We start from the raw sequence: 22,059 nt of genomic DNA, 5'->3' as shown, positions 1-22,059 counted from the left end.
CTGTATGTATACAGAGTGTATTTGTGTATATATATGTGTGTGTATATAATATATATATATATATATACATACACAGGTGCGTGCGCTGCGTCTGTGTTTGTGCTTTAGGGTGCACACCCTAATGCAATAGGCTGCGCACGCCTATGCCGCCCCTCACCTGCTCCCCATGAAGCTCTGTGTCCTCCAGGACTGCAGCAGCCCCTCCTCCTCCCTCACACTGCTGCTTCAGGCACACACAGGCTGCTGCCGTCGGGGTTTGTCATGTGACCATGGAGGAGCACGTGACCAGTGACATCACAGCCCTCCTTCTAACAACTCCACTCCAGCATGTCCGCTGCTCCTGGGGCTGAACACACATCGTGCACGATATGAACGAGGCTGAGTTTTCTCCTTCAGTCCTGGGAACTAAAGAGCAGTGAGTACAGGCGAAGCCACAGGGGGGCGCCACACCGGCAACATGGGGGAAAGTGCCCGAGATCCCTGATATGTATGTCTCCAGCTGCCGCTGTGAAACTACAACTCCCAGCATGCCATATGGTCCTCAGGCAGTCCTGGGAGACTGGGAGTTGTAGTATAACACTAGGTTACAGAGCACTGCTGCAGCTATAATACGACTGTTGGATGTTTTGTGGATTCGCAAAACACGGATACCGGCCGCGTGCATTGCGCTTTTTGCAGAACGGAATGTCCGGCCCCTAATGGAACAGTCGTATACAGATAATAATAGGACATGTTCTATTTTTTTGGCGGCACGCCCATACGGCCACGCAATGCACACAGAGTCATTTCCGTTTTTTGTGGCCCCACTGAAGTGAATAGCTCCGCTTGGGCTGCAATAAAAACGGAACGGACACGGGGAAAAAAAATACATTCTTGTGCGTATGAGAAAAATATAAGACAGGCCTGCATCCGTTTTGCAGTCCACAAACTGCGGATCTGCAAAAATGCGGATACTGGCCGTGTGCATCCCGCAATTTCCGTGGGCCCCTATGCCAAAATGCCCACAAGAATATGACGTCTTCTGTAATTTACGGCATCTGTGTGTTGGCCACGTATTTTGCAGCCCAATAGAAATGAATGGGTAAGCGTTCAATCCGCAAAAAACGCATGGACCAAAAATATGGTTGTGTGAATGAGGCCTAATGTGTCCTAATAGTCTCCAGTGTATGTGTGTACAGGAGATGATCGAGGCCTCAGGTTACAGTCTCCAGTGTATGTGTGTACACTGTACAGGAGATGATCGAGGCCTCAGGTTACAGTCTCCAGTGTATGTGTGTACAGGAGATGATAGAGGCCCTCAGGTTACAGTCTCCAGTGTATGTGTGTACAGGAGATGATAGAGGCCTCAGGTTACAGTCTCCAGTGAATGTGTGTACAGGAGATGATAGAGGCCTCCGGTTACAGTCTCCAGTGTATGTGTGTACAGGAGATGATAGAGGCCTCAGATTACAGTCTCCAGTGTATGTGTGTACAGGAGATGATAGAGGCCTCAGGTTATAGTCTCCAGTGTATGTGTGTACAGGAGATGATAGAGGCCTCCGGTTACAGTCTCCAGTGTATGTGTGTACAGGAGATGATAGAGGCCTCAGGTTATAGTCTCCAGTGTATGTGTGTACAGGAGATGATAGAGGCCTCAGGTTATAGTCTCCAGTGTATGTGTGTACAGGAGATGATAGAGGCCTCAGGTTATAGTCTCCAGTGTATGTGTGTACAGGAGATGATAGAGGCCTCAGGTTACAGTCTCCAGTGTATGTGTGTACAGGAGATGATAGAGGCCTCAGGTTATAGTCTCCAGTGTATGTGTGTACAGGAGATGATAGAGGCCTCAGGTTATAGTCTCCAGTGTATGTGTGTACAGGAGATGATAGAGGCCTCAGGTTACAGTCTCCAGTGTATGTGTGTACAGGAGATGATCGAGGCCTCAGGTTATAGTCTCCAGTGTATGTGTGTACAGGAGATGATAGAGGCCTCAGGTTACAGTCTCCAGTGTATGTGTACAGTACAGAGCGGTACTACACGTCCTCTACTCTCTTTACAGTACAGAGCGGTACTACACGTCCTCTACTCTCTTTACAGTACAGAGCGGTACTACACGTCCTCTACTCTCTTTACAGTACAGAGCGGTACTACACGTCCTCTACTCTCTTTACAGTACAGAGCGGTACTACACGTCCTCTACTCTCTTTACAGTACAGAGCGGTACTACACGTCCTCTACTCTCTTTACAGTACAGAGCGGTACTACACGTCCTCTACTCTCTTTACAGTACAGAGCGGTACTACACGTCCTCTACTCTCTTTACAGTACAGTGCGGTACTACCTGTCCTCTACTGCCCCCTGCCTGTGCCAGGATGAGCTGCTCCTTTAGATATCGGGTGTACACGGTTCCATGTTATTTTTCTGGTACATTATGTGCTATTTAGGACTCTGAAGAAGCTCCTGTCCTCATCATAGAAAGTGATTTACAGCTTCCAGCATCTCCTCCTGACTGCTATATGTAAGCACTTGCTTTATCCGTCGAAGGCTGCTTTGACACGAGTGTATTTTCAATCTATATGCGGCCTGGATTTTATGTGACGGAATCCGCTGCTAATGTTAATGAATAGGGCTATTCACATGGGCGTATAATTTCCATCAGAAAGTCCGAGTTTTGTGCGTATTGGTTTCCAAATACGCACATTATGGTCTATGGGAGTCCATCCAAAATGCAGGGAGGAAAGAATGCGCATGTAAATCCTGAAGCAATACTGATGGTATATATATCATCAGGAAACTGTGCGTATTCCAGAGACAGAATACTGACTCATTTCAATAAGCTTATGTGAAAGCGGCCTAAAAGAGAGTGCATATAACCGTTATTTTTCCGTTTTTCTGCATGCAGGATTTTTTTTTTCCATCTAAAAAAAAAAAGATCTCAGACAGAAATGGCTCAAATGGACACCAAATGTGCATAACTGAGGCTCGGGGGCAGTTTTTGTTCTTTATTGTTCTGTTCTTCTGACAGATCAGAAGAACAGAAAGATAACGGTGATGTGAACCCGACCTTAGTTATCTGCTTTTTTCTATTTTTATCGTTATTTTCTCTTATCTTGAAATGACATTTTGGGGTTCTGGATCCAAATACATTTTCCATAGAGTTATGGACAGAAGTTACAATGTTTTCAAATGACAATGGTTGTCCCGGAAGCAGGTGATATGTGCAGTGTGTGTGGATTTAGACTGAATATCTTCTTTACTGTTCCAGCTGGGACACCGTTTACAGTCGTGAACTGAAGACCTTCCAAGAGTATGGCGATGAAGGAGAGATCTGGTGAGTGACGGAATAATATGGAATAGTCCTTGAATACAGTGCCAGATGGAGGCACCATATACAGCAGTACACACATGGATTCTAGGGTAGAATATAGCGCCTCCTGGAGGCACCATACAGCAGCACACACATGGATTCTAGGGTAGAATACAGCGCCTCCTGGAGGCACCATATACAGCAGTACACACATGGATTCTAGGGTAGAATATAGCGCCTCCTGGAGGCACCATATAAAGCAGCGCACACGTGGATTCTAGGGTAGAATACAGCGCCTCCTGGAGGCACCATATACAGCAGCACACACATGGATTCTAGGGTAGAATACAGCGCCTCCTGGAGGCACCATATACAGCAGCGCACACATGGATTCTAGGGTAGAATACAGCGCCTCCTGGAGGCACCATATCCAGCAGCACACACATGGATTCTAGGGTAGAATACAGCACCTCCTGGAGGCACCATACAGCAGCACACACATGGATTCTAGGGTAGAATACAGCACCTCCTGGAGGCACCATATACAGCAGCACACACATGGATTCTAGGGTAGAATATAGCGCCTCCTGGAGGCACCATATACAGCAGTACACACATGGATTCTAGGGTAGAATATAGCGCCTCCTGGAGGCACCATATACAGCTGCACACACATGGATTCTAGGGTAGAATACAGCACCTCCTGGAGGCACCATATACAGCAGCACACACATGGATTCTAGGGTAGAATACAGCGCCTCTTGCAGCGCTCCAGATGGCTACTAGTGATAAGCAGCAGGGGCAATATTCGAATTCGTTATATTTCGCTAATATTTGGGCAAATATTCATCATAAATTCGAGAATTCAGCAGCGCACACATGGAGGCACCATATACAGCAGCGCACACATGGATTCTAGGGTAGAATACAGCGCCTCCTGGAGGCACCATACAGCAGCACACAAAGTGCCTATGACCTACATGTGATGCCATAGAGACTCTGTGCGCACAGCTCTGCATTACTCTTAATGTAGCTGTGACGAGTATGTTGTATAACAGACCATAGACTAGCAGAATAAATCTTTACATGGGGATGTGTATGTGAAATCTGCCTTCTTTTTACCAGGTTTGGAGAAGGTAGTATGACTCGGGTTGTGCGATGGTTGAATGCACAGAAGATACCGCTGACGACCTCCATAGTGGACATAGGCACTGGGAATGGCATGTTACTGGTGGAATTGGTAAGTAAATTACGTAATAGGACAGTAATAATAAATCTCCCTCATTATTTTCATTCTGCCATGTCATAAGTATTGCTACTTTCACATTTGCGATTTTGCTGTCCGGTTTTGAGATTCACAGCAAAACGCATCCGTTGGAATAATACAACCGGCTGCATCTGTTCCGAACAGATCCGGTTGTATTATATCGAAAACGAATAAATCGGATGCAGAACTAAAACCATTGTAAGTTAATGGGTGCCGGATCCGGCATGATCAGTTTCCCCGTGCTGCACTGCTTGCAGCGGTTTTGTGTCCACCATGGGAACGCAACAAAACGGAAAGGAATGCATTCTGGTGCACTCCGTTCCAGATTGTTCAGTTTTGTCACCATTGACAATGAATGGGGACAAAACTGAAGCTGCGGTTTTGAGACCCTGTGCTGGATTTCAAAACTGGACAGCACAACGCAGATGTGAAAGTAGCCTAAGATAGCTGAATTTCCAGTTTTGACAGGTGTGGTCCTTCAGAGTGTAAGTGGCAGCCTAATACTAGAGCAGACCCGTGGAATCTGCGCCATATTTATTACAGTCTGATGTATTTGGTGAATCTTGCTTGACCCTTTCCTTTTCTTGACCTATAGCAATATTTCAGGTCAAACGTCTCCCTAGTCATGCCCAGTTTTCATTGTCTAATGAGGTGCAAAAAATGTCTAAAACACATTATGAATTTGGCACACAGCATGTAAACCAGTATTTCTGCCCAATTTCAGCAATTATTCTGGTTCATTTTGCTTGGTAAACCCCTCCCCCCCCCCCACTCCCCAGTGTGCTAAATGTTCGGATAATGGGCGAATGGTATCAGTGGGATATGCCGTCACTGGTTTAGGTGACATATGAATTGATCGGTCATTTGCGTTATAATTACTGATTCTTCGGTTTAAATTACAGGCAAAGTCGGGGTTCAGCAGTCTCCTGGGTATTGATTACTGTGCAGATGCCGTCGCGCTTGCAAGAAACATATGTGAAAGGGAAGGAGTGTCTCAGAGTGTAAATCTACAGGTGAGAGGTTCAGAGACAAGGCATGGCATTTTAGTGCATTGGCTTATAGCTGCTTCCTATCGGAGGAATGGTCAAATTCACAGCGTTCACCACAAACCATCTGGACCTTGCTCCTCACTCTCTGGTAGTCACAGTGTGTTACACCTACATAGCCATTAAGCGGTTAAACTGTGACGCCACTGTGTGGAAGTTCCTGGACTGAGTGTAGTGATGCCAAAGCATTTGCAGATCTCAAGGTCTTTGAGCACCTTTGCTGAGTACTGTACCTCGGACCCAGCTACTCTCCCAAAAACAGGCTGATCACAGGTTGTCCTGCTCCTGGATCTCCTTTGATCAGCTTTAATCTGCGGGTATCGGGGCAGCATGGGTTCATTTCCCTTGCAGCACAAGCACAGGTTGCAAAACTACAACTCCCAGCATGCCTTGACAGCCTACAGCTATTAGGGCATGCTGGGAGTTGTAGTTTTTCAACTGCGCTCATCACATGGTCCATCACATGATCCATCACCATGGTGATGGATCATGTGATGGACCATGTGATGAGCGTAGTGACATCATCAAAGGTCCTTTTCCTGTGCACAGCAAAGATGAAGACAAAAGAGAAGCTGGGCTGCGCGAGCAAGTGGATTAAGGTGAGTTAAATTATAATAATTTTTTTTAACCCCTTAAGCCATATTGTACTATGCATTCTGTATTAAGAATGCTATTATTTTCCCTTATAACCATGTTATAAGGGAAAATAATTACATCTACACAACACCTAACCCAAACCTGAACTTCTGTGAAGAAGTTCGGGTTTGGGTACCAAACATGCCGATTTTTCTCACGCGCGTGCAAAATGCATTACAATGTTTTGCACTCGCGCGGAAAAATTGCGCATTTTCCCGCAACGCATCCAGACCTTATCCGGACACGCTTGTCTGCAAGGGGCCTAAGAATAAAGTAAAAAAAAAAAAGAAAAAAGAATTACAAATTAAAATTTTACAAATAAAAATGAACCAAAAAAATGTATATCTCTTCTGTAGAAAATGCTTCAGATAGCAAAATATAAAAGTAATCAATATATAAGCAGAAATCAAAATGCCCAAAACCCCCCCAAAAAAAAAATGGAATAAAAAGTGCTGAAAAACTCATACATACAGTATCCTAAAAAGGTATCAGTAAAATGGCAGATGGCCCCGTAAAAATCAGCCGTCACACAGCTCCATAGAGGTAAATATGAAAGTTATGGATGTCAGAATATGGCGATGCATTTTTTTAAAACTTTTTTTTAACCCATGGGGTTAAAGGGATCACCCCACTAAAAGTATTCTATGGGACTGACGGAGTGAATGAGGCGGTGGACAAGCGTGCACACCACTGCTTCATTCAGAGAGGACTCGGGGATCACTCCTTCTCAGGATCGCTGGGGGTCCCAGCGGTTGAACCCCCACTGATCCAATACCTGGATAAAAATGCTTTTAGTGGGATAACCCCTTTAAGGTTTCACCTATGGACGCCTCCTGCTCCACTGGTTTGATGTGAGATGTTACCTGCTGTCCTGTCTCAGGTTGCAGATTTCCTCGGCTCCTTCAGTCCTGCAGAACAGTTTGACATAGGCCTGGACAAGGGCACCTTTGATGCAGTGAGTCTGGATCCCAGCGGTTCTGAAGAAAAACGTAGGCAGTATCTACAGTCGCTCTGCCGGGTTTTAAAGCCAAATGGCATTTTCATCATTACTTCGTGCAACTGGACCAAAGATGAGCTGCTGGAACAGTTCAGAAACGGTAAGGGGGGCGTCTGACGCTTCATAACATCTCCTCCTGTAGAGTATACTGAGATGTATACATTGCTGTCTGCACTCGGGTCATCTTATGGTCCCATCACATATGATCTATTTGTTCTCCGAGACTGATTTTCTGAAGTCACGGAGTTCTCGTGTTGGCTCTTTCTGAGGAGACCACGTTGGTAATTCCATGACATCAGACCACCAGTGATTTCCAGGACACAATGCCTTGATAAAAGGCTCAGACTCCTTTGGCGTTATGCAGAGATTTCTGGTACTGAATATTTGATAATTTTCTAAGCAAAGGACTAATAAAGTTTATTAGAATATTGAATCAGATGTAATAGAAATTTCAGAGCCATTTCCATGTTTGCAGGAATATAATCACACACCCATTAGGCTAGGGCTACGCAGCGACTCTGTGAATCACGGATGTGTGCTATCCATGTTCCCACGGACCGCACACGTACAGTACAGACCAAAAGTTTGGACACACCTTCTCATTCAAAGAGTTTTCTTTATTTTCATGACTATGAAGGCATCAAAACTATGAATTAACACATGTGGAATTATATACATAACAAACAAGTGTGAAACAACTGAAAATATGTCATATTCTAGGTTCTTCAAAGTAGCCACCTTTTGCTTTGATTACTGCTTTGCACACTCTTGGCATTCTCTTGATGAGCTTCAAGAGGTAGTCCCCTGAAATGGTCTTCCAACAGTCTTGAAGGAGTTCCCAGAGATGCTTAGCACTTGTTGGCCCTTTTGCCTTCACTCTGCGGTCCAGCTCACCCCAAACCATCTCGATTGGGTTCAAAGTTTTCCCAATTTTTTGGCTGACTGACTGACCTTCATTTCTTAAAGTAATGATGGCCACTCGTTTTTCTTTACTTAGCTGCTTTTTTCTTGCCATAATACAAATTCTAGCAGTCTATTCAGTAGGACTATCAGCTGTGTATCCACCTGACTTCTCCTCAACACCACTGATGGTCCCAACCCCATTTATAAGGCAAGAAATCCCACTTATTAAACCTGACAGGGCACACCTGTGAAGTAAAAACCATTTCAGGGGACTACCTCTTGAAGCTCATCAAGAGAATGCCAAGAGTGTGCAAAGCAGTAACCAAAGGTGGCTACTTTGAAGAACCTAGAATATGACATATTTCCAGTTGTTTCACACTTGTTTGTTATGTATATAATTCCACATGTGTTAATTCATAGTTTTGATGCCTTCATAGTCATGAAAATAAAGAAAACTCTTTGAATGAGAAGGTGTGTCCAAACTTTTGGTCTGTACTGTATTCGTTGGCTTAAATGTTAATATTCACACGTATATGCGGGGACACCACGGAAGCATGCCTTATTTTGTCTGTGATTACGGATTCCTCACACGCGTCCATGAAAACCACGGACACAACACAGATGCCATCCATGTTTGGTCCGTGGTTTTCATGGATCATTTCTAGAAGACGTTCTAGAAATTAATTTTCATCCTAGACATGTCTGTGGAATACAGAGGGCAAAAATGGACACACTGATCCTTCACAGACACTTCACGGATGAACCACTGACCATCTTGTCACGGATGTCATCATGAATGTGTGAATGAGGCCTTATTATGATTGCAAATGTTGCACTATCAGCCAATTCTAATGATGGTGAATGTGGTCGTGCTGAAATCGATAGGTTTAGCTTCCTGACAACTATCATGTCACGGAAAAACTCACAAGTCACAATGAGACCCCATTTACTATCATTATGTGAAATGTAGTAGCATGAATGCAAGTCGCAGTGTAGCTCTAGCCCAGTGATGGCTAACATCCGGCACTCCAGCTGTGGTGAAACTACGACTCCCAGCGTGCTCCATTCGTTTGTATGGAGTTCTGAGAACAGCCAAGCAAGTGTGCATCTTGGGAGTCGTAGTTTTGTTATGGACTATTGAAACAGTATGAATACTTGCTTGTTCTATATACACTTGCACAGACACTGCTTAGTAGAAGAATCCTGCTTCCTGAAAATACCACCAGGCGCACACAGCTTTCCCACTATCTTTAAGATGGGAGGGGGGAAGGAGCGCATTCCAAAGCCCAAGGTACATGTCAATGAGGGGGCTGCGGAGCTGCGCTCCTAGCTGATTTCTTAAGTCAGCCTGATGAAAAAGAAGTGTAAGATTAACCCATTGAATGCTTGCTATTGCTTCCCAGTAACCAATACAGTAAAAATGCATCACATTTAGTCACCTCCCACGGGATGGTATATTCTTGCAATTAAACTAGAGATTTACTTTTGACTCCAATGGGTGTGTCAGAGTTTGATTTCTCCATGCACGTTAAGAAAATTTTCTACTGATTTGGAGCAGTACATCAACCTACCTGGTACCTTGACCAGATCCAAAACCGTTTTACCACAGCCAGGGCCGTTGCAAGGATTTTTGCCGCCCTAGGCAAGATAAAAATTGCCGCCCCCCCCCCCCCCTTATCAGACATCACATATGTTCCACCCCTTTCTCAGCTTTTAAATTAAAAGAACTGCTATGCTCCCCTTACGGTTAATCAAGCTTCTTGTAGCTGTCTCTCTTTTTGCGGAACGGAATTGCGGACCCATACATTTCTATGGGGCTGCACGACGTGCGGCCCCGGATCCGCAATTCCGATCCTGAAAAAAATAGAACATGTCCTATTCTTGTCCACAATAGCGGACAAGAATAGGCATATTCTCTTAGTGCCGGCAATGTGCGGTCCGCAAAATGCGGAACGCACATTGCCGCTGTCCGTGTTTTGTGGATCTGCAAAGCACACACGGATGTGTGAATGGAGCCTTAATGTGAGGTAAATTAGTTTCCAATGTAGTATTAATAACTAAACAATTACATAATAAACATATTGCATTGTCTACTTACCACCAGGACAATAAGATGATCTGGTCTCTGGCTGCAGTCTGGCTCTTAGTCTGGCTCTGGGGACTCCCTTGTCACTCTCTTCTCCCCCCTCCTCCCTTGTCACTCTCATTCCCCCCTCCCTTGTCACTCTCATTCCCCCCTCCCTTGTCACTCTCATTCCCCCCTCCCTTGTCACTCTCATTCCCCCCTCCCTTGTCACTCTCATTCCCCCCTCCCTTGTCACTCTCATTCCCCCCCCCTTGTCACTCTCATTTCCATTCCCCCCCTTGTCACTCTCATTTCCATTGCCCCCCCCTTGTCACTCTCATTTCCATTGCCCCCCCCCCCTTGTCACTCTCATTTCCATTGCCCCCCCCTTGTCACTCTCATTTCCATTCCCCCCCCCTTGTCACACTCATTTCCTCCTCCCCCCTTGTCACTCTCATTTCCATCCCCACTTGTCACACTCATTTCCTCCCCCCCCCCTTGTCACACTCATTTCCATTCCCCCCCCTTGTCACTCTCATTTCCATTCCCCCCCTTGTCACTCTCATTTCCATTCCCCCCCCTTGTCACTCTCATTTCCATTCCCCCCCCCTTGTCACACTCATTTCCCCCCCCCTTGTCACTCTCATTTCCATCCCCACTTGTCACACTCATTTCCATTCCCCCCCCTTGTCACTCTCATTTCCATTCCCCCCCTTGTCACTCTCATTTCCATTCCCCCCCCTTGTCACTCTCATTTCCATTCCCCCCCCTTGTCACTCTCATTTCCATTCCCCCCCCTTGTCACTCTCATTTCCATTCCCCCCCCTTGTCACTCTCATTTCCATTGCCCCCCCCTTGTCACTCTCATTTCCATTCCCCCCCCCTTGTCACTCTCATTTCCATTCCCCCCCCTTGTCACACTCATTTCCTCCTCCCCCCTTGTCACTCTCATTTCCATCCCCACTTGTCACACTCATTTCCTCCCCCCCCCTTGTCACACTCATTTCCATTCCCCCCCCTTGTCACTCTCATTTCCATTCCCCCCCTTGTCACTCTCATTTCCATTCCCCCCCCTTGTCACTCTCATTTCCATTCCCCCCCCTTGTCACACTCATTTCCCCCCCCCCCCTTGTCACTCTCATTTCCATCCCCACTTGTCACTCTCATTTCCATTCCCCCCCCTTGTCACTCTCATTTCCATTCCCCCCCTTGTCACTCTCATTTCCATTCCCCCCCCTTGTCACTCTCATTTCCATTCCCCCCCCTTGTCACTCTCATTTCCATTCCCCCCCCTTGTCACTCTCATTTCCATTCCCCCCCCTTGTCACTCTCATTTCCATTCCCCCCCCTTGTCACTCTCATTTCCATTCCCCCCCCTTGTCACTCTCATTTCCATCCCACCCCCCACTTGTCACTCTCATTTCCATTCCCCCCCACTTGTCACTCTCATTTCCATTCCCCCCCACTTGTCACTCTCATTTCCATTCCCCCCCACTTGTCACTCTCATTTCCATTCCCCCCCACTTGTCACTCTCATTTCCATTCCCCCCCACTTGTCACTCTCATTTCCATTCCCCCCCACTTGTCACTCTCATTTCCATTCCCCCCCCACTTGTCACTCTCATTTCCATTCCCCCCCCACTTGTCACTCTCATTTCCATTCCCCCCCACTTGTCACTCTCATTTCCATTCCCCCCCACTTGTCACTCATTTCCATTCCCCCCCCCCTTGTCACTCTCATTTCCATTCCCCCCCCCCTTGTCACTCTCATTTCCATTCCCCCCCCCCTTGTCACTCTCATTTCCATTCCCCCCCCACTTGTCACTCTCATTTCCATTCCCCCCCCACTTGTCACTCTCATTTCCATTCCCCCCCCACTTGTCACTCTCATTTCCATTCCCCCCCACTTGTCACTCTCATTTCCATTCCCCCCCACTTGTCACTCATTTCCATTCCCCCCCCCCCCTTGTCACTCTCATTTCCATTCCCCCCCCCCCTTGTCACTCTCATTTCCATTCCCCCCCACTTGTCACTCTCATTTCCATTCCCCCCCCCCTTGTCACTCTCATTTCCATTCCCCCCCCCTTGTCACTCTCATTTCCATTCCCCCCCCCCTTGTCACTCTCATTTCCATTCCCCCCCCCCCTTGTCACTCTCATTTCCATTCCCCCCCCCTTGTCACTCTCATTTCCATTCCCCACCCCTTGTCACTCTCATTTCCATTCCCCCACCCTTGTCACTCTCATTTCCATTCCCCCCCCCCTTGTCACTCTCATTTCCATTTCCACTCTCCCCCCCCCCCCCCCCCCCCCGTCACCTCTAGTGTAGGGTGGCCGAGCTCTGTTCGGTCCGCGGTACAGGAGCATTTGTTTCCTGTACCTGGCCGGACTGAAAGTAAGCGCACACTAAGTGAGCACTTCCTGTCAGTCCGGCCGGGTACAGGAAACAAAAGCTCCTGTACCGCGGACCGAACAGACAGAGCTCGGCCACGCTACATTAACAGCATAGAGCAGACACAGCAGGGGCAGACAGGCTGCGCAGCACTGAGCCGGCGGCCGGAGATTCTTTAGAGGAGCGGCAAGCGCTCAGCCGCTCAGGAGGCGCAGCATGAGGGGCGCCACCGGCCGGCCGAACTTATATAACCAACTTTTTTTTTTTTTTTTTCACCACACCGCAACGGGCGCCCCCTGCTAAATGGCGCCCTAGGCGACTGCCTAAGTCGCCTTACTGGTGGCGCTGGCCCTGACCACAGCTGGAGTGCCGGAGGTTAGCCATCACAGGCCTAGACTTTACAGCAGTAGTGGTGTAATCCCATAGGAGGACACTAGGGGGCATTCTGGTTCACATTGAGTCATAGACACAATCTGACAACCAGTATTTGTTCATCAAACTAGACTTTCCGCAGGCTTGTAATCCAAACCTGGATGAGCTTGAGGAAGGTCCTGTGATAAGACTGAAATGTTGCTGAGACACGGGTGAATACACTTTTGCACTGTTATTCAAGCTATTGGAGTGCTGCGGTTTCCTTGGCTATTATTTGCAGACCTGGATGTAGATTTTTTTCTGTTGTCTGTTTTGTAAAGTGAAGCTACACTATAGGAAATTGTCTCTATGTAGCCAGCATAGGCGTGTGCAGCATATTGCATTAGGGTGTGCACCCTAAACCACAAACGCATATATGTGTGTGTGTGTGTGTGTGTGTGTGTGTGTGTATATATATATATATTAGTACAAGAAAAATGGCGGCACTGGTAGAATGAATGTGAAGAGTAGGGTGCACGTCCCAGGGGGAATAGGCTTCTTACCCCAATGTATAAATCCGGAAAAACGAGCGGCACTCCGTTGGATAAAGAAAAGTGAACCTTTAATCACCCAGGTGGTGCAACGTTTCGGCTCTGCTCTTGAGCCTTTTTCAAGCATAAATACAACTCCAAATCTCAACAATATATACAGGTGAATCAATTAACTTGTGAATCATGTGATCACACTCCACCCAGTGGGTGTGAACAAATCGTGACAGTAATACACTGAAGCAATATAAACACATATTGTTGACATATAGTGATAAGCAAGTGCAAATCAAAACACAATTAGAGGAGACCTGAATCATCCATGTCATACATATTCCAGTGATCCAACATATTCTAATTCTAGTGAATAGAAAGTTGTCGATCAGAAACATAAGGATCGATCGATTTAGGTGCTAAACATGTCATAACTTGCAGGGGGGAGAGCAAGAAGGAGGGGTGATCCAACACACATACCGAGATCACAGGGAGAATCGCGTCCTGCCGTGTGCCCAACGTTGTTTACTGTCCATTGCGCAGGCTCGGCACCGCACCAATCAGGGAAGAGGAAGGAGGTGAGCGTCTGGCGTCATCAGACTGCGTCGACGCACAATCATCACTCCAGTGTCTTCTTACACATCCGGAACGCCCCTCTCCAGGCGCATGCTCAGATGAAAAAACCTATACTAGGCGCCATCTTACTCACTGGAAAGACGCCCTCAATCGATAATATACAGTGTAATGCATCCAACCCACATTACGTCGGACATGGCATACTCAGAAGGGCAGTGGGCTCCCTCGAGACAGGATGTCCACATGCATCGCCCGGGCGAAGAACTGTCATACCCACGGTAACCGCGGATCATGCAGGACTGTCACCCAGGTTGCTGAGCTGTCATCTCATCTGAGAGGGATCTCCTCTTATGGGTACACAGATGCCACTGGGTGTATCTAACATATGAAAAATAGTGCAAAGTTGTGCCGCCTGGGTTGTTATATCAAAATCAACTCATCCCATGGTGCTAGCCAAACCAGACAGAAATAAAGTATATGTATAATCACAATAAAACAAAAAATGGGCAATAAAAACCTATAAAGCGGCCCTCTCCTGTACGGTATGTTGTGATCACTCTATCCGAACCTGCCATTCCTCCTGAAGTTCAGTGTACGTGGTCTCTACGTGAAAAGGGAAAGAAAAATAAAGTTATTATTGAAGCAAGAAAATAAAAGGATGAGTTATATAACTCTCTTAGTGTATACCAGAGACACCGAGTTACACCCAACCCGACACGGGAGGCAAGCCAACCTCACAAAACATCCCCAAAGTTGTATTCTATATTTAACCCGTGGGGTTTCAGACTCCCCAACTTGTGGATCCAGTTGAGTTCTCTACGTTTCAGTATCCTTGACCTATCGCCACCTCGTCTAGGTTGAGGTATATGATCTACTATCCAGCACCTGAGATCACGTTCCCCATGTTTGGCCTCCGCAAAATGCTTGGATACCGGAAGATCCATACGTTTCTTCCGGATGCTCAAGCGATGGTTGTTGAGGCGGGTCTTAAACTCGGTCGTTGTCTCTCCCACATATAATAAATTACATGGGCAGGATAATATGTAGACGACATAGCTGGAATCACAGGTTAAATGGAAAGAGATTCCAAAGGATTCACCAGTACCAGGATGTATAAAGTTCCTCCCCTTACACATATATTTGCAATTAACGCAATTGAGGCAGGGAAAACAGCCCAGGCCCAACTGCGTTAATGTGGTTTGTCTCAAAGGCCCTTTGGAGCCCAGATCGGCTTTAACCAGTTGATCTTTCAAATTTCTGGATCGGCGGTAAGAAAGAAGAGGAGGATTCTGAAATTCAGGAATTTCCTTGAAGCAGGAGCCTAATAGACCCCAATGCTTCCTCAAAATCCTGTTTATCGAGGAACTGTGCTCACTATATACTGAGATAAACGGAATTCTATCAGCTTTGCGGACAGCCTTCCGTTTAGTCAGTAGTTCCGTCCTATCCAGATCATGGACTCTATTGATATGCTCCTTCAGCAACCGTTTGGGATACCCCCTGTCCTGAAATTTAAGGGCCATAGAATCCAAGGTCGCATCCAGTTTAGACTCCTCTGATACTACCCGCTTGACCCTAAGGAACTGGGAGAAGGGTAAGGATTGAATCATTTTCCTTGGATGAGAGCTATTGAAACATAGGAAGGTGTATTTATGCTTGAAAAAGGCTCAAGAGCAGAGCCGAAACGTTGCACCACCTGGGTGATTAAAGGTTCACTTTTCTTTATCCAACGGAGTGCCGCTCGTTTTTCCGGATTTATATATATATATATATATAGGGGTGCACTCAATGCCCCTCTATCATGGGGTGCACTCAATGCCCCTCTATCATGGGGTGCACTCAATGCCCCTCTATCATGGGGTGCACTCAATGCCCCTCTATCATGGGGTGCACACAATGCCCCTCTATCATGGGGTGCACACAATGCCCCTCTATCATGGGGTGCACACAATGCCCCTCTATCACTGCCACTTTATCAAAGGGTCGGGGTCACCCACTTCAGCAAAGCAAGTCACCATCTCCACATGACTAGCCTCCAGACTATAAGAACAGCCTGGCTGCAAGGTGAAACCCAACTTCAGCGCTCACTCCGCTCCCACTCAGCTCCGCTTCAGCTCCCACTCATTGCAGTCAGAGGGGTGCACGCCGCACACTTACCTGCTGAGGACACACCTGCTCCGGGCTCCCTCTCACTCCAACTAGAAAGTTTGCCGGGCGCCCATGCTGCCGGCCCTGTCTGTAGCATCACGCACCCCAGGGGCCAAAGGCGGAGACTGGATGCTGCCCGTGACTCCCACTAGCTTAGCTCCTCCCGGTCTGTGTAAAGATGGCGGACGAGGATGGGATCCACTCTAGTCAACGGAACGGGGGCAGATGGCCAGCCGACCGGCGGCGCTACGCAACTGATTTATTAAAAAAAAAAAAAAAATTCACAGCCGCCGGGCCTGATTAGGTTGTGCCCAGGCGCACCCCGTGCGCATGCCTATGGTAGCCAGTAATTTTTAGTAAGTGAATTGCAGCAGAGGCAGTGCTAAGGTTTTTCGAAAAACGCAATATAGTCATGACATGTGAACATGGCCTCATAGTCAAACCAAGAAGAGAATAGAGACGGACCGCACCCCCTGTGTGTAAACTGTTTTCCGGAGAGTGCCCCTAATTGTCAGGGATCGTAACTCACCAGATCAGGTTGTGCACACCATGCGGAATAGCTTGTGCGGTATGCCGCGGGCATCCAGAGTAGGTCGCGATGATCAGAGGTAAATTTAGGTAACAAATGGCAGTACTACCAGGCGCTAAGATTTAACCACACTTTATTTTAGTATAAAACTAGACATAGTTTAGCTACGTGTTTCAACAACGCTCCGTCGGCTTCTTCAAGCTGACCCAGAAGAGTGGCACACACCTGGATTTATACCAACAAAAAAAAAAGGAAATTACATCATTGGATTGACAGGTTTAGTCCACAGATACATTTGGTAGCATAAATAATAAAAAATATTGTGCAAGTACACTGCCTGTCCAAAAAAAAAAAGTCGCTACCTGGATTTAACTAAGCAAATAGTTATGAGCCTCCTATTGGATAATTACTGCAGGGGCGATTATCTTTCAGCTGGCAACAAGTTATTTAACCCCACGTGGAAAAGATGTTAGTCTGTTTGAGAAGGGTCAAATCATTGGATTGCAGAAACTACAAAAATTGGGTTAAGAACTGTCCAACGCATTATTAAAAACAGGAAGGATAGTGGGGACCCATCGTATTCGAGGAAGAAATGTGGCGGAAAAATATCCTGAATGATCGGCGATCACTTAAACGTTTGGTGAAATCAAATCAATTGCGAAGGGAACTCAAGGGATTGGGACTAAACAGCTGTGTAGCCGTAAGAAAACCACTAATCAGTGAGGCAAACCATGAAAAAACGGCTTCACTTTGCTAGGGAGCATAAAGATTGGACTCTGGAGCAATGGAGGAAGGTCATGTGGTCTGATGAGTCCAGATTTACCCTGTTCCAGAGTGATGGGCGCATCAGGGTAAGAAGAGAGGCAGATGAAGTGATGCCCCCATCATGCCTAGTGCCTACTGTACCAGCCTGTGGGGGCAGTGCCATGATCTGGGGTTGCTGCAGTTGGTCAGGTCTAGGTTCAGCAACAGTAAGTGCTCCAAGAATGAGATCAGCGACTACCTGAATATACTGAATGACCAGGTTATTCCATCAATGGATTTGTTCTTCCCTGATGACACGGGCATATTCCAAGATGACAATGCCAGGATTCATCGGGCTCAAATTGTGAAAGAGTGGTTCAGGGAGCATGAGACATCATTTTCACACATGGATTGGCCACCACAGAGTCCAGACCTTAACCCCATTGAGAATCTTTGGGATGTGCTGGAGAAGGCTTTGTGCAGCAGTCAGACTCTACCATCATCAATGCAAGATCTTAGTGAAAAATTAATGCAACACTGGATGGAAATAAATCTTGTGACATTGCAGAAGCTTATAGAAACAATGCCACAGGGAATGTGTGCAGTAATCAAAGCTAAAGGCTTTTTTTGGTGGTGACTTTTTTTTTTTGGACAGGCAGTGTATAATATATAAAAACAATAAATAATTGATAGTATATAAATATACACTGCTCAAAAAAATAAAGGGAACACAAAAATAACACATCCTAGATCTGAATTAATTAAATATTCTTCTGAAATACTTTGTTCTTTACATAGTTGAATGTGCTGACAACAAAATCACACAAAAATTTAAAAATGGAAATCAAAATTTTCAACCCATGGAGGTCTGGATTTGGAGTCACACTCAAAATTAAAGTGGAAAAACACACTAAAGGCTGATCCAACTTTGATGTAATGTCCTTAAAACAAGTCAAAATGAGGCTCAGTAGTGTGTGTGGCCTCCACGTGCCTGTATGACCTCCCTACAACGCCTGTGCATGCTCCTGATGAGGTGGCGGACGGTCTCCTGAGGGATCTCCTCCCAGACCTGGACTAAAGCATCTGCCAACTCCTGGACAGTCTGTGGTGCAACGTGACGTTGGTGGATAGAGCGAGACATGATGTCCCAGATGTGCTCAATTGGATTCAGGTCTGGGGAACGGGCGGGCCAGTCCATAGCATCAATGCCTTCGTCTTGCAGGAACTGCTGACACACTCCAGCCACATGAGGTCTAGCATTGTCTTGCATTAGGAGGAACCCAGGGCCAACCGCACCAGCATATGGTCTCACAAGGGGTCTGAGGATCTCATCTCGGTACCTAAGGGCAGTCAGGCTACCTCTGGCGAGCACATGGAGGGCTGTGCGGCCCTCCAAAGAAATGCCACCCCACACCATTACTGACCCAATGCCAAACCGGTCATGCTGGAGGATGTTGCAGGCAGCAGAACGTTCTCCACGGCGTCTCCAGACTCTGTCACATGTGCTCAGTGTGAACCTGCTTTCATCTGTGAAGAGCACAGGGCACCAGTGGCGAATTTGCCAATCTTGGTGTTCTCTGGCAAATGCCAAACGTCCTGCACGGTGTTGGGCTGTAAGCACAACCCCCACCTGTGGACGTCGGGCCCTCATATCACCCTCATGGAGTCTGTTTCTGACCGTTTGAGCAGACACATGCACATTTGCGGCCTGCTGGAGGACATTTTGCAGGGCTCTGGCAGTGCCCCTCCTGTTCCTCCTTGCACAAAGGCGGAGGTATCGGTCCTGCTGATGGGTTGTTGCCCTCCTACGGCCTCCTCCACGTCTCCTGATGTACTGGCCTGTCTCCTGGTAGCGCCTCCATGCTCTGGACACTATGCTGACAGAAACAGCAAACCTTCTTGCCACAGCTCGCATTGATGTGCCATCCTGGATAAGCTGCACTACCTGAGCCACTTGTGTGGGTTGTAGACTCCGTCTCATGCTACCACTAGAGTGGAAGCACCGCCAGCATTCAAAAGTGACCAAAACATCAGCCAGGAAGCATAGGAACTGAAGTGGACTGTGGTCACCACCTGCAGAACCACTCCATTGGGGGTGTCTTGCTAATTGCCTATAATTTCCACCTGTTGTCTATTTCATTTGCACAACAGCATGTGAAATTGATTGTCACTCAGTGTTGCTTCCTAAGTGGACTGTTTGATTTCACAGAAGTGTGATTGACTTGGAGTTACATTGTGTTGTTTAAGTGTGCCCTTTATTTTTTTGAGCAGTGTATATATACATATACACACACATCTGAAATACAGCGATATACTGTTTTGGTAACACATTCTAACGCACTAATTAAATAAATGAATAAGAAAAAAAAAAGGTGAGGGCTGACATAAAATCATTACTTATGATAGAGAGCGCTGTTAAAATAAAAAAATCGGTTAAAATAATTATTTATTATTCTATAGTGAATTTTTATGCATCTATAGTAAGTCCTTTCGGTAGTAAGACCCTGGTAAGTCCTCTTCGCCTTCAGACCCTGGTACCTGAAGGTCTTAATGAAGTCATAGAACATAATAAATAGTATTCTTATACTAAAATAAAGTGTGGTTAAATTTTAGCGCCCCAGTAATACTGCCATTTTTACCAAAATTTACAGTCAAGCCAAATGGCTTGTATAATCGTATACCTTTTAAAGGGGCATCCGTAGAGCACACAACCTTAGTGTATATCAATCACATAGGGGGTCATTTAAGATGTGAAGTACTTTACTTTTTGGCGTACTTTTGTCTCAGATTTGGTTGCAAAGGGGATTTGCGGCTGAATCTGTGACTTTTCCCTGCTCATGCCACGTGACTTCCGAGGTGGTGGAAAACTAGCGTGGCATGGGCGAGGAAGGGAGCCAGGTGGCCGGCCCTTCTCATTTATTATTCATATGCCTGTTTTGGGCATTGAAAATGGCTTAAATTTACGCTAGCAAGGGAGTTTGGCGCGGATTTAATCATAACTTAGGCGCATCAAACGCCAGTGGACACTGACTAAAACCAGCATCTAGATCGCCGGTCTTGGTAAATGTCCCCTATAGTCTTTATTTTCTACCAAGCAACTGAAACATAATCAATAACAGTAATAAACAAAGGTCCATCCTAACAAAAATGGTTCTAACTTATGTGCACACCAATTGGAAACATGGGCAAGATCTGAGCAACCAAATAGTGATGGGTAGATGACTGGGTCAGTGCGCCTCCAAAATGGCAGGTCTTGTGAGGTTTGTCCACTGGTTAGTGCCTACCAAAAGTAGTCCAAGGAAGGACAACTGGTGAACCTATGACAGCCTCTTGAGGCTCGCCCATCTGATCCAGTCCCATAGAAGAGCTACTGTAGGACAAATTGCTGATAAGGTTTCTGCTAACTATGATCGGAAGGTGTCAGAAAACTCTTGCCAAGTGTCCACGTCCACCACTGAAAGTGCCTTCAAGAATGACTACAGTAGTTGTCACGGTACCTTCTGTGACAGAGGTTAGATGATTGGAGAGACTGCACGTGAGGTTAACTGACAGTCTCTTGATTCTCAGTGTTGTGGTTTGGCAATGACCACACCTCTTGTCAGATGCAGCCCGTGGTCATTACTGCATTCTCTACTTAGTTTAGTTTCACACTTCATGCCATGCATTCTCTGCTTGGATTTGGAAGAGTTGGTGTGTGGACCTTTCCTGTTTTCCTGCTCATCCATTTTCTATAAGATCAGTTGTACTGCTCTTTGTATTTGGTTGTTCCCTTGTGCTTGTTGTTACTAGGCCTCAGGGAGACGCTGGTTCGTTCACCTGGGAAGGAACCAGTAGTCTCATTCCCTGCCACTACCTAGGGCATTTTAGGGCTCCTAGGGTCTAGGTTCCGGCGTATGTATTTTCCCACCTTCAGGGTCTATACATACTGACAGGAGTCAGGGCCAGGTTTAGGGGCTTCCTAGGAGGTCACCTTTTCCCTCTCCCTAGCCTTGAGGCCTAGTTCTGTGTCCCTTCCCTGTATTCGTGACAGTAGTGCTGTGATGAGACCTTGTGTGGACGTGCCGAGGTCAGTAGATCTACAGTACAGCTGTGGGTTTGCTGTTCGGCTTTGCATGTACTTTATAGCTGATTTATATATTTTTTTCCCCCTTTATAGAGTTTGAAGTTACAGATGAACTGCCCACGCCGTCCTTTAGTTTTGGTGGACTCTCAGGTCGCAGTGTCACAGCACTGGTGTTCAAGAGGAGGACTTGTTCCTAAATCATGACCATGGAAAGATCATTACCTGGATTGGAAATTATATCCTGTTGACTTGCGCAGTATGGAGGAGAAAATGGTATTACACAGAAGACAACTGGGAATGAGTGCATCATACTCCAGATGGACAGTAAGCTTATTGTGGAGAAGATACGAAATATCGAGGTCCGTCTGCTGGAACCATTTGGATGATCTTGATTTTATTACGGATGCAAAATAAATAATTTGTACATTATTTCAAGGATTTAATTCTCAACAGTAAATATGATAATGGTTGCTCTTAGCCAATCAGTATTGCCCTGAGCTGTATCAGCAATGATG

General features: G+C 46.4%; 1 protein-coding gene across 3 annotated transcripts; it reads left to right on the top strand.

Moving 5' to 3' along the window:
- The first annotated feature begins 281 nt into the window (after positions 1-281).
- Positions 282-22,056, top strand: EEF1AKMT2 (EEF1A lysine methyltransferase 2). 3 transcript variants are annotated; one of them, XM_040439029.1, is made up of 7 exons: positions 282-415; positions 3,245-3,310; positions 4,412-4,526; positions 5,456-5,566; positions 7,116-7,332; positions 13,095-13,175; positions 21,638-22,056. In XM_040439029.1, exons 1-6 carry the CDS (start codon positions 369-371, stop codon positions 13,166-13,168), a joined length of 630 nt encoding a protein of 209 aa, XP_040294963.1. In that variant the 5' UTR covers positions 282-368; the 3' UTR covers positions 13,169-13,175; positions 21,638-22,056. The 3 variants fall into 3 exon arrangements, with proteins under 3 accessions (XP_040294963.1, XP_040294962.1, XP_040294964.1); XM_040439028.1 differs by lacking the exon at positions 13,095-13,175 and having other exon boundaries at positions 21,638-22,048; XM_040439030.1 differs by lacking the exon at positions 21,638-22,056 and having other exon boundaries at positions 13,106-13,313.
- The last annotated feature ends 3 nt before the right edge of the window (positions 22,057-22,059 follow it).

Source organism: Bufo bufo, chromosome 6, assembly GCF_905171765.1.
Source record: "Bufo bufo chromosome 6, aBufBuf1.1, whole genome shotgun sequence".
Lineage (NCBI taxonomy): Eukaryota > Metazoa > Chordata > Amphibia > Anura > Bufonidae > Bufo > Bufo bufo.
This window is presented reverse-complemented; position numbering and strand designations above follow the sequence as displayed.

Excerpts from the sequence above, each read along its gene's own strand:
- EEF1AKMT2 (XM_040439028.1), top strand. The coding sequence starts at position 369 with ATGAACGAGGCTGAGTTTTCTCCTTCAGTCCTGGGAACTAAAGAGCA. Across the intron at positions 3,311-4,411 it reads GGCGATGAAGGAGAGATCTG|GTTTGGAGAAGGTAGTATGA; the intron begins GTGAGTGACGGA and ends TCTTTTTACCAG. Across the intron at positions 5,567-7,115 it reads CTCAGAGTGTAAATCTACAG|GTTGCAGATTTCCTCGGCTC; the intron begins GTGAGAGGTTCA and ends GTCCTGTCTCAG.